The 17,472-nt window shown below is 33.0% G+C and overlaps 1 protein-coding gene across 1 annotated transcript in view; it reads right to left on the bottom strand.

Moving 5' to 3' along the window:
- Positions 1-538: 538 nt before the first annotated feature.
- Positions 539-17,472, bottom strand: part of LOC111004035 (sex peptide receptor) — a 143,964-nt gene continuing 127,030 nt past the window's right edge. The window contains exons 5-7 of the mRNA XM_045629538.1: positions 16,068-16,162; positions 8,646-8,784; positions 539-1,501 (exon numbers count right to left, since the gene is read on the bottom strand). Coding sequence (XP_045485494.1) covers positions 956-1,501; positions 8,646-8,784; positions 16,068-16,162 — 780 coding nt within the window. The 3' untranslated portion in view covers positions 539-955. The remainder of the gene's footprint in view (positions 1,502-8,645; positions 8,785-16,067; positions 16,163-17,472) is intronic.

The raw sequence follows: 17,472 nt of genomic DNA, 5'->3' as shown, positions 1-17,472 counted from the left end.
ATAGGATTTCTTTTCTTTTCTTTTCATTCTTCTCCACACGAAACTATCTTTTGGAAGGGGAAACTACTACTCTTTATATTTTATTTAACGTTCAGCTTGCCATTTTAGGTGGTCCAATTGGAATAAATGATTTGACTTTGAGTCGAACCTAGGACCTCAAGGCTTTTTATCACCCTACGAATGAATTTAACATTTCGTTATTTTTTATTTACTAACAAGTCAGTGTTTTTAGAGCAGTATTGGCGTAGTGGTCTCATCGTACTCGTACTCATGGGAGTTTCGATGCTGTGCACCAATGAAAAAATTGTGCCTTGCCTCCAAAAAGTCGGCGGCGTGTGAAGCTGGAGTTTAATTGGTGTTGAACTGAGAATAACCTAAATTTGTATGAGGTTCAACGTCACAGTAGGAATAAAAACTTCGTGACGAGAAATTCATCCGCTTTTAATTATTTTAAAGATTAATACTTTTTATAACCATACTATAATGTAAGTTAAATGAAACACGCCAGTATTTTAAATAATATTTATTTAATGTTTTCATACAAAGAAATGTTTACCACCATTTTACGTTACATTAATACAAAAGCATACAGTGACTACACGAAAATAATTTTTATAAATATTTGCAGTGTTTATTCACAATACCTAACTAAGCAAATTTAACCTTACAATTAACCGCACAAAACAACACTTCTTAATGTGGGCTCAACATTAACTACGCTTTATAATCAGCCGATCTATAACAAAACATAACAGTTAGACACAATTATAGCGATCGGGTAATTATGAAGCGATGAAGTATTCTTTTGTTATAAATCTTTTTACAAATACCAACATTTAAAACGACACTAAATAAACATCTGATATGTCTAATAGTAATAGACAATATTTACATGTTTCTACAGCTTATACGACAGATACGGTAAACAGTTAGGTCATGTTTGACAATTGACATTTTAGAGTACTGTTTCGTTTGTACACGTTCTAGGACCATTGACAAGAGAATACCGACTCGAACCGCCATTTCGGCTTGTAACCGCGCCTCTTATGAACAATTCCTTAAACGTCTCTCTAAATTGTCGAGACATACCGCAATAAATGGCGAAATTTATCGGATAAGAAAGAATAATACAGAAATTTGTTACCAATATTAATTTATTCGCTATGTCGTAGTCCAGAATTTCGACTAAGGTGCTAGATATAATGTGAAGGATTGTGACCACAGCTACAGGAATTTCAACTAGAAGAAACACAGTTACAACCACGATAAGCATAAGTGTGGTACAGTTGGAGTCGCTAAGTCTTTTGCATTCGGTTTTCCGACTTTCTTTGAATAATTTCTGTCTATTGACTTGAGCTGTTCTCATAGCTCTGAATAGAAGCACGTTAAGAACGACAAGGGACGTACAGGGAATCAAATGGACGAAGAGTACTCGGAAGGTGAAATACGCCGTGAAGTAGCCATCTACAGATATTTTGTACAGCCAAGGCGCCAGCTTTCCCTGCGAAAAAAAAAATGTTATTAATATGATCATCATTACTTTTTCAAAATAACTTTTTCGTCCCGAGGTCATACAAGTTGAATAAAACGAAATCTGATCACCGCTGAGATTACATGGATACCTAAAACCTTGTCCAGAAAGGGCGAATTCGTCGCGTATCGTATCGCGCGAATTCATACGCGCGTTAGTGAGATACTAGGCACCGATACATCGCGTCTAGAAGCATCGTGCGAATTCAAAATACGCGCGTAAATCGCGTGCACTACGCCAGACTCTCGACTCGTTGTTGACCCCCTGTTGCGTCCAGTTAACGCGCGAACTCTAGAGCGACCGCCAAAATTTTGACACGGAATTGTTTATAGCTCGCGCGTTGGTACGCACCTTGTGGACGCACCGGTCGCGCGTAATACGCGCGAGAGAATCGCGGCGAATTCGCACTTTCTGGACAAGGTCTAAACTGGGTCATGGTATGAATAAGCGATGCATTCAGTTGTAAGTTGTAATGGCAGGCTCTCAGGTAGTCATGAATGTATTACGTACATTTTACATGACGTTTGACGAAATTAGCTTTAATTTAAAGAGTTCTTGTAATATTCCCAACCCACAAGATCCTTCCCATCTCGAATTAGATGATTCGTAATTAACGGTTATATTTTAATATATCTCACATCTCATCTGATTAATTATATTTGTTCTAACCTTAAAAAGCCTCTCGCAAACCCTTGGTAAATGCATAAAAATTAAATAATACCATCATAATATCTGCTTAGTATTTACCATAATATAAGTTTCCCGGCTTTGTAACAAGAAATAATTTCCGTAATAGAATTAAAGTACAGTTTATTACTTGCGTTGAATATCCTGAGGGTATTGTGAGAGTATTATGCACTAATGCGAGACAGAATAATTAATTTTACTTAGAGGTGATAAATTTCAAACTGTCGCGTTGTACACGGCAATAAATTCTAAGATTAATTTTTGTCCGTTTTGCTAGTTTACCAATGATTTAGTTATAAATATCTATAACTAAATCATTCTTCGATAAGAATAGATGAATCCTTAATAAATATACGTATATTTTATTTATAAAGTAACGAAAATATCTTACATTCATATTCAGCTTTCGCCAGAAAATGACAATGAGTTTCTTATTGGATAAATTGTGAGAAATATCTTGTTTAAATGGATTTATTTATAATATATATACCTACATACCTACATTAATATATATATATATATATATATTAATGTAGGTAAATATTACAAAAATGGTAGGTTCTGAATTAATATATAAATTAACAACAAAATTAATCATATTTCACCCGCTTTAATATTACTGAATCATAAATATAATATGTATTTATATATTAACTATATTATAATAAAAAAACATTAACCTCAAACAATATTTTTTTAATCATATTATTCAAAGGAAATAGGCAAATAGGCAATGGTCCGAGTACTGGCTGCGTTCCTACTTTAATTACCTAGACTATTTTTTCCTTAATTATACATAATTTATTATTAATTATTTACTTACAAAACAATGAGTAAAAAGAAAATGATTCAACAATTGTGTGGAATTAAAGCTACATTTCATCTCCATTTGTACAAGATAAGTTTAGATCGGGCATGTGAACAGCAAAGCTTTAGAAATTTATACGTTTATGCCTGCAGCTAGCAACGTACAGTAAAAGATCTGTGTAACATTATATTCCTTTATATTGACACTCGACTCTTCTGCAAACAATTGTAGGCCTTAAAAGTTATTATTGCCTAAGAAAGTATTGAATTAAATTGGAATCGATTTTCTTGTTTTTGAAGATAAAAATATATTAAAGCGTTGAGATGAGATTGTTATAAATAGGCGATCACATAATGCTAGCCTTCCACTGCAAACGGTTCCATTACGAACTACACTATACTCGTAACGATGATTTTCATACATGTGTTCCCACCAAACCGGAATCTTTTGAATTTGCGTAGCCCTTTCAAACGCTACTATAAAATACATGTAATTTTACTGTCACATTTGGCGGGTTCGATTCCCGGCTGAGGTAGGCGATTAAAAAAAAAACCTGTGAATGCAGTTCTACTTATTATTAAAAATTAAACGATGTCTTCTTTCAGTAAAATATCCTATCATTAATATTTAAGGTACTTTCCCTCCGTGTGGCATCGCCGTGGGACGCCCTGTATAATTGAGAGTTTGGGCCTTAATAATATATATCTTAGTGTACTGTCCTTGAGAACAGTCTTGACACGATTGTAGTTTTCTGGGTCTTTCCTAAGTCGTCATTTGATTAACGAATGAGCAAAATCAGCACAATGGAAATCCATTCATTGGAATGCACGGCCTCATAGTTTTGCCCTGCCATAAGAGTAACGCTAACACAATATTAAATAGCTATCAGTGAAACTATATTTAGTTTTTTCACACTTGATATATATACTTTAAAAACGTGTGTGTACTTAAACTTATACATGAACTTAGATTAAATTCATATTTTTCAAAATTTTATTCTACATTTGTAGATTAACGACACTGCCAATAAATAAACTCAAATTTTGACTGTAGCTAACTTCAGAGTGTCGGTTTTTGTGACGGCGCTTCGAATAAAAACTTTCATAATTTTCCCTTACGTGCTAAAAGATGTATAACTTCAATATTATATATACAGAAACGTCGACCTTTTCACTACTTAGCGAAGTTAAATGAAAATAAGTGTGAAGAAGTTTAAGAGTGCGAAAATTAGATTTTGTAGCTTGTTCATATTTCCTTTACTATAACCATGATAATACTTGGATGGCGTATGCTTGTGATATACAGTCCTAATCGTATTGTATATCGCTTATGAATTTTGCATGAACTTGATATGTAATGGAACTTGCTATGCATATCCCCTCATATCTAGGCTTTACCTTAGCATTTTAAAACATTATATGTCCAAGTAAAATTTTCTTTATGAAACTTAAAGAAAACACGACAAAAAGTTCCTTGGATCTGACATTTGCTGGCTGACATTATTGGTTATAATGTTTGTTTGTTGCCTTTATAACATTAACAATTGTTTCACCGATAATAAAACCACCACCCATACCATACCCATATCAACGATTGAATGATAAGTAAATAAATCACATTACACACTAATGCTGTAAAGAACAAAGTCGTACAAACTGAAAACTTCGTCAATGTGTAACATTTTGCGAGCAAAGATTTATGATGTTTTTAAATAAAATCCTACGCTTTCTTTGCATAACTTATTTTTAAGTACTGTAAACTTTCTGTGTCAAGAATGAAAAGATTCCAATAGGAAATAATTGTTCGATTATGTATAGTATAGGAAAATTGCAAATGTTTAAAACTAAGTCCTATCGATAAAGTATATTGATATTAATATTTTTGAATCAGAGAATTACAACACTAAAGAAATCGCCCGCTTTTCTAAGCCACTAAATCGCTTTCAGGAGCTTTGTTGAGACTGTTCATTGGCGGTATCATTCGCAGCGGCGAAAGCTTTGTTTCGAAACAAACGAGCTACAAATGTTTTTAATTTAATGTTGATCTATCTATACGTTTGTTGGTATTATCCATGTTCCAGGATTTCATCATTCGAGGTGACAGTAGCACCTGTTAGGAGTCTTGTTAAGTGGATTGTCAGTACTGCGCTGTTTGTTTAATTTCACTACATAGTATAAAACAAAGTCGATTTCTCTGTCCCTATGTCCCTTTGTATGCTTAAATCTTCGAAACTACGCAACAGATTTTGATGCGGTTTTTTTTAAATAGATATAGTGATTCAAGAGGAAGGTTTATATGTATAATAACATCCATTAAATAGTGAAGAAGTACTGTTATTTTTGAGGTTTCTAATGTGATGTCGTAAATAATTACATTTTTTCCGCTTACATTGCAAAAGCAGGGTGAACCCTACGAGTTTTATCAAAATAATGTACACATTGAAAAGGTCTACAGAAAAGTCCGTGATGGTATATGTGTATCTATTATGGATAACCGACAATAACTTTTTTTTGTCATTTACTTTTTACGACAAATAATGGCTAATTTTCGAAGCGATTTTAACCAATACAGCATTAATCCTTAACCAATTAAATACCTTGAATACATTGTACATTTAATATAGATCTATACAGTCCATTACAGCTTATTTAGCAGCGATCGAACGCGTATATTATCGGAGCTTTCCAGCGACGGAAATAACAATACATAATAAAAACCTGCTTTCCCTGCCTGCTGGGGCGGGTCACTAGTAATATAATTTTTATATTTTACAATTTTAATTACTTTTTTACCTTTGTGTGTAATGTATTTTTAATATAATGTGGATGTTTGTATGACGTATGATTGCGTCAGAGTATAAGAGAACTTAACACTCTCTTGTAAAGGAAAACATCGTGAGGAAACCGGCTTGCCTTTGATCCAAGATCCAATGGCCAGTTGGAACCAAACACGAGGCTCATCTGATATTCTGAGATACCGCCGCCGATGAATGCTTTCAGTGTCAGTAGGCTTTCGAGTGCGTTGCCAGCTTTTAAATCGGATTACGCCTTTCTGTCACTAGCCTAGAGATACCCGACAGTAATCAAAAGAAAAGCGCCATGATTTCATCGTTCGTAACACAAGTTCACCCCTAGGCAAACACATAGCAAACTCTTGGTCCAATAAGTATTAATATCCATAAAGTCGTATATCAGTATTATTGCTATCATAAATACGTTATTGCTAAAACAATTAAAATTTAATGCCAGCGGATGCTGTAAAGTTCTCGAACTAAATATCAATGTGTCATCGCAACTTAGTTCGGAGTTTAGACTAGACACAGTATACAGTAAAAATTTGCGATGCATTTGGGAGAAGTTTAATGTTCTTCAAAATTACCTGTAATAATGCGGATTTGAAGGATGATATTCAAAATGACAGGGCCTAGTTACTGTCATGGCGTGTAAGCTTTGATTTCCGGTGAAATAAAATAGCTATCAAAATAAAAGCGTCCTACATTTTTAAAATAACGATGATGTCTTCATTAATCTTAAACGTATTAATATCGATTTTGATATGAGAACTGGCAGTAAATGTAAAATTAGAAGCATTTAATGTATATTTCATTTTTTGACGTTCATAAGTGTACATTATGGTACCTACATGAATAAATGATTTAGAATTTGTTCTTATAGAAATAATAAAAGTGCATTATGCTCTGGAAAGCTTTAAAACTTTAAGCTTTTGTACATTATTATGTTTACTAAACGGTGAGCATGGTGAAGACTTTTTAATATGACCCTTAAGCAATATAATTTAATAAAAAATTAATATTAAAAGACAAATATATGGAGAATAGATAATACTTATCAATCTTCACTCAAAATTATTAAAGTAATTAAGATGCAAGAAAAAAATGATACTGAAAATCTATAGATGTGTGCTTTTACTATGACTCTTATTGATTATATACTATATACATTTATTTTTAATCAACTACTCTGAGTAATAACGTAATCTATTAAAGTATTAGTCTTAGAAAACGTCTCGCTTATTTACTGTTAGTACGTCACTTAAAGAATAATCAGTATAAATGTCTTGGTAGAGGGAAAAGTAATATATTACTTTGTTTTGTACCTGCTTCCTAATAGCATATGTATTTGCAACCCTTGTTTCATATGACTTACGTCCCAAGTTAATGGTGCGTAAAGTATAAATAGGGTTTAGAAAGTAGTTTTCATAAGGAAAATCCATATATAAATTTTTTCCGGAAAACAATGCTATTTTGCGGTATAAATTTGAATTTGGAATATAGAGTAGTTCTTTAAAATGAGTAAAAGTTGTCTCTTAGTTCAGTTCCTAGTATTTACAGAATTAGAATTAAAAGAAAATTCTAAAAAAGAGCAAAGTCATTAACCCCGATCAAACTTGAAGCTGTATTTTTTAACCAGTCAAGTGCAATATCGTGAACGACTAACCTTTTTTAACCTCTTTATATATACTGTTAAATTATAGAGCCTATTTTGTGGACTAAAAATGAAATGCAGTGGAAAGAAAATTTTCAGGATTCATAGCGCTACGGCGTACAAGGAATCTCGCCCAAGTTGTTCATAAAGAAGTAACCTAATTTATTAATAAGTTCAACACATAATATAAGACAAATACGGCAGTTATTATAAAAATACAAACTCATTATCTATCTTAGACTATGTTTACACTATCGTTCTTAAACTAAGGAAACTATTTGCCAAAAATTTACCTGCAATTGTATAGGAAAAACACCTTTTGTATGGCAATCAAGGTTTATATTAATTTACCAAAAACATTTAAAGATGGACATTATGTACTACGTTTGGGATTTTTTTTCTAATCAATATGTAATGTATGGTAATTATATATGACATAACATAATTGTAACATCTATTCTACCTTTAAGACATATTTGCACGCCATTTTATGCGACAGAATATACGAACTTTGGATTGTAATTAATGATTATTAATGATTATTATTGACAGGGTAACACAGTTGAGAATCTTAAACTCTAATTTTGATAGTTGCCAAAATATTTTTCTATTCAGTTTTCGATAGTGCCTGTTACTGAAGAATTCTGTAATGGTTTTCACGAAATAATTATATGACTACTTCTAATGATTGCTTGTAATTTTACAAAGAATTTTTAACGTTAATATTAAATGTTAATACTATCTTTGAATTAATAAAATGTGCACGTTTAATATTGCACAGTGCAGTGAAATTTATGGCTTCCAAGTGTAAAATTAATTATTCCGAGTCTCTTTAGTGTTACAATGGCCAGGGGACACAAATCCTTTGTAGTTTCATTTTATTTGTTAAAAGACAGTAATTTATGTTTTGCATTTTGAAATAGTACAGATGGATTTTACTTTGAATATAGAAATAAAATAAATTCGATGTTATTAACAATAATTTATGTACGCAGCAGGTTAAAACTGGTTAATTTTTATTTCTTTCTTGAATTTCCTGAATAATACGTTTGCAGAGAAAGTAGATTCTCCAGGTACTTATATACTATGTTCGGGGTGTGTCATTAACTAGAGTTATGCATTAAATCATCTTTTATTTATATAACAGCATTTAATTGAAATAAGTATGACTTACTCTACAAACTTCCTCTCTATGCCCCCTCCATACAGTGAAGTGGGGTAGGTACTCCTTCTCGAAGAAGCGAGGGAACTGGTGAAGAAAAGCTGCAACACCGATGTATATGAGGCATTTCTTCACACGCGGCATTGTGCACCTGTAACAAACAGTACATAGAGTTCCACTACCTTAGATTAATAGGTTTTTGCCTCAGTCTGTACGTATGTATAATCAAAATGCTTAATGATGGCATAGAAGGTAAGGCATATCTTGCCAAACAAATCTTTATTGAAAATGATAAAATTTGGTAGAATCAACGGCATGTGTGTGAAAGGAAAGCACATAATTCATTTTTAACAGTGGGCAACGGGCAAGACGTAAGGGCTCACCTGACGATAAGTGATATACACTAAAATAGCTAAAGGGCTACCTACGACCTTTTAAGAATTGGTATGCCTTGAAGGACCCTAAGTCAAATTGGTTCGAAAATAATTTAGTGGATAGCTGTGCAGCTGTTCCGCATAGTGGTTCTCTCATTTACCAATTAGCAAAAACAAATGATTACAAAATAAGACGAGGCTAAAACCAATAATGGCTTTTTAACTTTATGCCTCTAAAATTACATTAACAGTTCCTAAACGATGGCCGTAGACGGCACGAGCATATAAACTCTTCAACTCTTCTTAATCGCTAAATTTTACGCAATTGTAAAGTATTTAAACCTTACTGGACATACAGGTCACATAATTCGGAATATTTGCATCTGATTTGACATTCTAATACGATAAATTCTAATACGTTATTTGACGTTCATAAGTGTACATTATGTTACCTACATGAATAAATGATTTTTGATTTGATTTGATTTAATAACTATATTAATTAATAAACGAAGTTAAGCATAAACATTTGTACTCATTATTTGCCAAGAGTGAAATTATAAAAACGGATAAATGAATTGTTACGAAAGTTGAGAATAGCAGAGAAAAGTCAAGTATCCGAAATCCAATCGGGATCAAAGCAAAACAAGCATCCATTAAAGTGCCATCGCCAAAACACTTAGCCGGAGTTATTAAAAGTGCGTTAAACTTTCCTCTTTGTACGGCAATTACTTGAGATTTAACGACAGTTCGGCGAATTGGGTCGATTTATGGCACTGTAACGCGGCAGATTTATATACCTACTAGTTTTGATAAGCTGATAATTAAAAAATAAATAATAAATAGTTCGGCAGTTAAAAGTTATCAGTGAAGTAATAGTCCAGTCATTTAATGTAAGTCTGTAAAAACTTGTATATTGACACCCTGAAGGTTGTCTCAAAACCTACATATGGTAGGTATTAAATTTCAAGGTCAAAGGTCAAAAAAATCGGTTATTTGCGCGGTTTCGACCGGAGGCATCGGTTGACCTGCAGTGATGCTGTGACCGCGAGCTCTCCGCCCTCTATCTCGAAAACGGTTCACCATACGAAAATTTTTAGTTATTAAATTTAATAGTTCGGTACACCCTACCATATGTAGGTTTTGAGACAACTTTTAGGGTGTTAATATACAAGTATTTACAGACTTACAGCTGGGTATCTCAAATTCCGAGGTGAACTTACTATAATGACTGGACTATAAACAAAATAGAGTCGTAAAAACTTATAAAATGGATCATATAATACTAAGCTGTAAATGGGTAATTAGTAATTACCAGTGGGCATTTTGCAAATCAGAATTAGTCGGTAAGAAATATCATTTAAAGCAGTTCTATAAACAATGAGGTGATAAAATATACTTTCTACTTTCTTTAAGTTGTTTAATTTTTAAAAAGGAAATGTCAAACCTAACCTAACTTATTTTTTATTAGAGTAAATTCTTCCACTAAAATTCCCTCTGAAACCTGCCCCGTCTGCGGCAGACAGCATCCACACTGAATGATTCACGTCCGTATTGAAGGCATTCAACCTGGGATACCTAGCCTAACATAACCCAAAACCCATGGTTCGGGTGTCTCCACTCACCACCACAACTGTCGAACTATTTATCAGCCAGACCATTTTTACCAGCCATTTATTTACTAGTCTGCTTACGTATTTTTAGTACTGAAATTATAAGACGAAATAATTGGTCTTTTATTACTGTCTGTTTTATTGTCGCACAAATTTACCAACCAGCAATAAAAATAATAAATGTCTTTTATTTTTTTCGCCTGATCGTATTAAATTCTATTATTTTTAGATACAAGTTTAAAAAATTGTTGTCAATATTATTACATATTTGTATATTTTTGTTACGTAAGGTATACCGACCAGGGCTTGATTTAAATATTAATTTATAGTTTGGATAGATAGTGGGAAACATGTATGCCCGATAAATAAGTTTATTGTTTTTATTAAAAGCAGAGGAAAAAAAGCCCCACACAAAATATGGACTTTTGGCAGAAACCTTATACCTAAAAAAACCCTTAAAACTAGAATTTGTTTTAAGTTTCTATTAATCAACTTATAATTTATCTTACTATGTATGTAAAGGAAGATTGTTGTCACTAACTAGCTATTTATATAGTTATATCTAATCGTTGTATAATCAAAGTATAATAAATTTAATTAATTACTGTAAGTGCGATTATGAATTTTCGCAGCGCCTGCGGTATTACGGTAATTATATTTGAATAATTATATTATTGTAAGTTTCGTAGAAATCTCCTAAAGGCGAAATACAATTTCTTTTCCATATTTTAAGTAAAGACAAAGAAGCTACCTGTAATTATTCTTTACTAAATTGCTTTAAAACAACAATGTAAGCAGTGCGCGTATGTACCCAGAGAATATGTATGGAAATGTTTGAAACCCATTATTATTGTTTAGTAATGGAGGTAGCCTATAATAGATTCCTGTTATGGACATCAGTTGTTGGGATAAAATCAGCATATGAATCAGGTGAGGTAAGCTCAAAGTGACTAACGGTCGTAAAGCGGTATCGTTGTAAACAGAACGTAAAAGATTCGTCCATTTTATTGGTCTCGTAAACGATGTTGCCACACCCCATACATAGTCTATGGTATGTTAATTACAGAGGTAAATAAATTTATAAATCACTTCTAATTTAAAAATATAAAGTAATATTTTGATCTGAAAAATAATTATTCAGTTTAAACATTAAACGTTTTGATAAAATTAATAATTTAATGAAACATTTGTAACATTTGTGTAGTAAAGGAAAAGATGTATTAATATGCAAAAAAGGTTTCTTTTGGGCGATAGACACAAATTTGTTGTTTATGCCAGTCATTCCCAGTATGACTGCGAGAAGCCACGTAACTACCCCTTCCCCTTTCCCCTTACACTCAATCTGCCAAAACTCGTCTGGACAGGTGTGAGGTGACGACATAACCTATAAATTTGAGCAGGAGTATGTAAAACATGAATGCGTTTACAATTGTAAAGTCCCTACACAATTAAGGGAGGCACTTATACTTCGTCCATACTTGCTGCGCTATCGACAGTTGAATTTACCAGAGCCATTAATCGAGAATTGGACATTACTACACACCTGCACTAATAATTTCATCTATCCATCTATTACTAATATCTTACAATCGAATTATCAAAGTGATTACAGACTTTACATAAGTATTTTTTTTATTGAAACGTGCCTTTACTTATTTACTAACAAACAATTAGTAAGTACACTGTGGCAACATTCTATCTGTAATCGAGGCTTTTTGGTCGAGTTTTATTTCGCGTATAAATTAGGTGATGTTGCTTTGATGGTTTTAGATTTGTTTTTCAACTAGAATAGTTTTCTTTGTGATTTTATCTGTGGATAAACTGATAACATTGATTGGACTATTTGCGTTCTACGTTTAACTATGTACCTTACTGAGATTGTTTGTTGAGCAAAGATCAGTCTGCGTACGTCATTTGAACAAATATTCAAAACAATGCTCATTTATTTCTATACGAGTATAATATGTAAAGAAATAATTTTGTTTTTTTTTAGATTGTTGATAATCTGTCATGTGTCAAAACTGAGTTTTTTTTGTTATTATGAGAGTTTGTTATGTTTCTGTGGTTCTTCCACGCGACTTAATTACAAGTAGAATTTCTGTTAGAACAATTTAGGATTTTAATTAGGAATTAGATTAAAAAAATAATTGTGAAGAACTTTTATGAAATAACAAACTCTAAATGTTCTTTCTATAATTATTTCTGGTAATACTTTTATTAAAAGGTCATTTAGAGGGCACCTTTTTCACCGAGAGGTTAGACGAGTAAATTAAATTTTTGTGTTTAGAAACTCCAATGATTATAATATTAAATTACATCTACTCCATTGGACTTAGTTCAAACTTAGATTATGGAAGTTGTGGAATAATTTACAAACTGAACTAAAGCTAAACGTATAAAGCTTGCAATATCGGTGCAAAGCTGCAGAAAGCTGCTAGTGTTGGACTAAACCAATCCAGTTATGAGCACACAGCTATAAACAATATTAAATAGATTGCAATATCCATCTATGTACAACCATAAAGTATGGTAGGGTTGACAGTTCTTGTTTAAGTATTCAGCTTATTTTAGAGTGATTGTGATGTCGGTATAGCACTTGCGAACTTCCTGGCATGAGCTTGTCCTTGGGCGGTATTTTTTAACACAGATGAGCCTCTTGTTACTTTTATAATAAAAAAGAAAATTCCCGCGGGTTCTTTTGATTTATTTAAAAAATATATATATAAGGTTTGCTTGGAAAAAATCGCTTGCGATAAGCGCCCGTTTCCTAACAAATTATGTAACCTGCGTTTTCATATGTATGTTTTTATAAGGAAACGAAGTATAAATATAAAATTAATACGTAGCTTAATCTGTCTTTCGAGATTCTACGTTTGAATCTCGAAACGATGATTGAAGAAAATTAAAATATACTTAATTTTTATGTAATGTAACGCGGGCGAAATAAATTTTACATCATACGATACGAAGTGTCATTGTTAAACACCTTTAATTCTCATTACATAAATGTTATTTTTTTACATGAGAAACTAAATATATACTAAATACACGTCGCTATCAGACAGCCGTCCTAATTTTCGTCTACATTTATATAATATGTATCTTTAATGTCCTTTTAAATTGGTTAATATAACGAATTTCAGTGGGAGAATGTAATAATTCATACGCAATACAACTCATACTGAATCTAAACTAAAGAAAAGATTCAAACTTCAAATAATTTGTAAGCAGCTTCGGCAAGATAAGCAAACTCGCTCAACGAGTATTGCTTGTAGGAATAATTAAGTGACAGCCCTATGTCTAAGAGCTTAATATCCTACGAGTATACAGCGACCAATATCCGTTAATAGTTGAAATCAATACAATATTCAATACAGGTATTACAGCTATGTTATGTTATGTAGGGATTACAGATGGGCCAAGTATATGGCATTAGTGATATCGATTTTTATATACTGTAACAGTTTATCGTTTTAACAGGGTCAACTTAAGCTCAGTCACAAATGATTTCTCAAGTATCAGGTGCTCAGAAAACCTTCGCTAACAAGTGTGCAGTGGAGTTATTGCAGCTGAGTTTCATCATCGGACGTGGAGGCGGAATACGATATTCCACCAGTATCACCTCAATCTTCGTTCCACAACTGAGAGTTTTTTAAGGCAGGTTTTGCTGTGCCACCAGTGTATAACCATTACCCTCTTAAATATTTCCAAACCAATTCGACTTAGTCCTTTAAAACAAGAGCGTACAAATTCTTAAAAGGCCGGCAATGCACTCGCGAGCCCTCTAGCATCGAAAGTGTCCATGGGCGGCGGTATCACTTAACATCAGGTGAGCCTTCTACCCGTTTGTCCCCTGTTCTATAAAAAATGTGATTGTCTATAGGCAGTATAACATTACAGTAGATGAGCCTCCAGTAATTTTGCCTTGTTCTATAAAAAATTTAAAAAGGCCAATTTTTTTTATGGAAAATAGTCAAGTGACGTCATAATTGCAACTCTACTGATTTTTTCATATTAACACTTGGATGACAAATATATATATATATATAATATAAATCTTATGAAACCCACAATATCGGGGAAAATTCTTAATATCCAATTAAATCTTCTATATCGCTCACATTTAGAGGTAAACATTATTGTGAAGGTATTCTTGAGATGTGTGGAATGCCACCCCAATCCAAAACATATATTAATTACAGCTACTTGATTGAAATTACGCGGATTCCATGCATATTCGAGTAATAACAATCGCTCAAATGTCGAGAATTAAAAAAAAATGTATACGTATTTATAAAACTTCTTTATGTCATATTATTAAGAGTACCTTGTGGAACCAGCTGCCCACTGAAGTATTTCCGAAACAATTCAACTCAAGGTCCTTCAAGAAAAGAGCGTACAAATTCTTAAAAGGCCGGCAACGCACTCGCGAGCCCTCTAGCATCGAAAGTGTCCATGGGCGGCGGTATCACTTAACATCAGATGAGCCTTCTACCCGTTTGTCCCCTGTTCTGTAAAAAAAAGCTTCCAGCAACCTTAAAGCTTAGAGTAAAAATGTTGCCATATTAACGCCATCTAAAGCGACGTTGGTATTTAAAATATTTCGTGTTATTAAATTTATGTAAACGGTCGATATTTTGTGATTAATATGGTATAATATTGGATTTATATAAATGTAAACTCGTTAGTTACTAATTGGTTAAACGAAACCTGTCTCTTGACTTATACTAAACGGTTGACCAATCAAAATCGAGAGAAATATAAATAAGTTTTTGTTTTAATATATTAGCTCTATGCCATAAGTAGAAATGTTTTTATCTTTAAACAAAGAAGCGCACTGACTGGTTGAAACAAAGTGCATCCAGTTAAGAATTACATTTCTTATTACAATTGAAACATTATTTTAAAAGATAATATTTCTATTTTAAAAACTAAGAAAATACTGTTAAACATTTTATTAATCGCCTATAAACTTAATATAGACGACGAGAAATATGGTGCGGTTTCTGGGTTAGAAGGATGCTCTAAATTACAGATGACTGCAATATTCTCAATTCAATATGCAATCACGTACAATTTATTAATGTTTCTATGAGTTCCAGCGACTGAATTATACTCTCGGAATGTGACCAGCGAATAATTCAATTAGAGCTGGTATTCATAAATAGACAGCGGTAGCTTACGATCGGCTAAAGTTCTATTGTTTCGAAGACCAAGCTTCAGTTTGGTTCGCTGGTCCAGCTGAGTAACATCATGATTCGTACGTATGTACTTGCAATGTACGTAACTTCAAAAGAGCGTACCAATTCTTAAAAGGCCGGCAACGCACTCGCGAACCCTCTGGAATTGAGTCTCCACGGGCGGCGGTATCACTTAACATCAGGTGAGCTTCCTGCCCGTTTGTTGTTAAAAAAAAACTTATCTCTATTTGAATGTCATATACATACCAAGTTCTTGCAACGTGACATACATAGATATATCTCTGGACAGCCAATGCCAACGTCAGCCATATACTTGCAGTGTGAAACATTGCTGGTATTACCTGTAATTAAATAAAATATTATATACAATTATTTAAATAACATAAAATTTAGACTGGTAGATTACAAACTACTACCAGTCTAAATTTAAATATAGAACATATTTTAATTCAGAACATATTTGAATTTAGAATGGTAAAAGGCCACAGACTGTAGTACTAATACCCAATTATACTTTAGTTATTTCAATATTCAGAGTGCTCATATTGTTTGCGTATAAAGTAACATATAAAATCGCGGTCGTCAAGTCTTCATAAAATAGGCAATACTTCACTCAAGCCCTTGAAAGCTTCGTAAAAACAATATTAAACCTGTAAATAGCAATTTCGAATATGAAAATGCGGCATCTCATAAAGCTCTCGATACAGCTTGTTGTAAATCAAAAAGCACTGCATCTAGCTTTATTACAGTAAACTTCAAGCCAATTTTATGAGACCTAGAATTATGAGTTTTTCGTATTCAATGGCTAATAGCCAATGCAAAAGTTAATTTATGTGCTTAATAACTTGAGAGCATGTTTATATGCGTTTTAGATGTCATTGTTTGACAAATTGTTAGAGCGCGGCCACACGATGCGTTAACGGTGCGGTGTGGCGGTGTCGTAACGTCATCCTACATACAAATTACTTATGTAAGGTTACATAACTCGCGTTTGCCGTCTTTTGGTTAACATTCCTAAATGTCTACGTTTTCCTGGACAATTTCGAAGGGTTATTGTGGAATATTATAAATTACTATACCATGTCACACGGCGCGCCGCGCGGTATCGCACCGCAAGCGCGCCGGACTATGACCTGCGAGACGAGGCGGGCAAGGGTAAAACATATTGCACACCGCAACGCCTGCGAGGCCCCGCTACCGCATCGTGTGGCCGCGATTTTAATAAGCATTTTTTTCCCATTTCCAATTAATACTTCTAAAAGATTACAAGACAATACAAGACAAGTAAGAATGGTACGTTCTTCGTGAGTTTGTAATATTTTTCTTAATTAATCGACTAGAAAGTTTAAACAGAAATTATTATATTTGAAAAGAAATATAACTTTTTTATGGATGTATAATACGCATAATAGAACTAATTTGAGTGTGCGACTAACCAGGCTTCAGAAGATAAACCACTCCTTATATGGAAATTGAATTCGTTTTTACAACAAACACCCAAGCGAAATTAGAGAACTGTCACTAAATAAATTCAAAGCCCTTGTTAAAAGTAAATTAATTAATAAAGCCTTTTATAAATGTGACGAATACTTAAATGATCGTAATCCTTGGGATTGATTTGCTCCAGTTCAAACAATTTGTATTAAAAACT

Source organism: Pieris rapae, chromosome 9 (assembly GCF_905147795.1).
Source record: "Pieris rapae chromosome 9, ilPieRapa1.1, whole genome shotgun sequence".
In the NCBI taxonomy this organism is placed as follows: Eukaryota; Metazoa; Arthropoda; class Insecta; order Lepidoptera; family Pieridae; genus Pieris; species Pieris rapae.
This window is presented reverse-complemented; position numbering and strand designations above follow the sequence as displayed.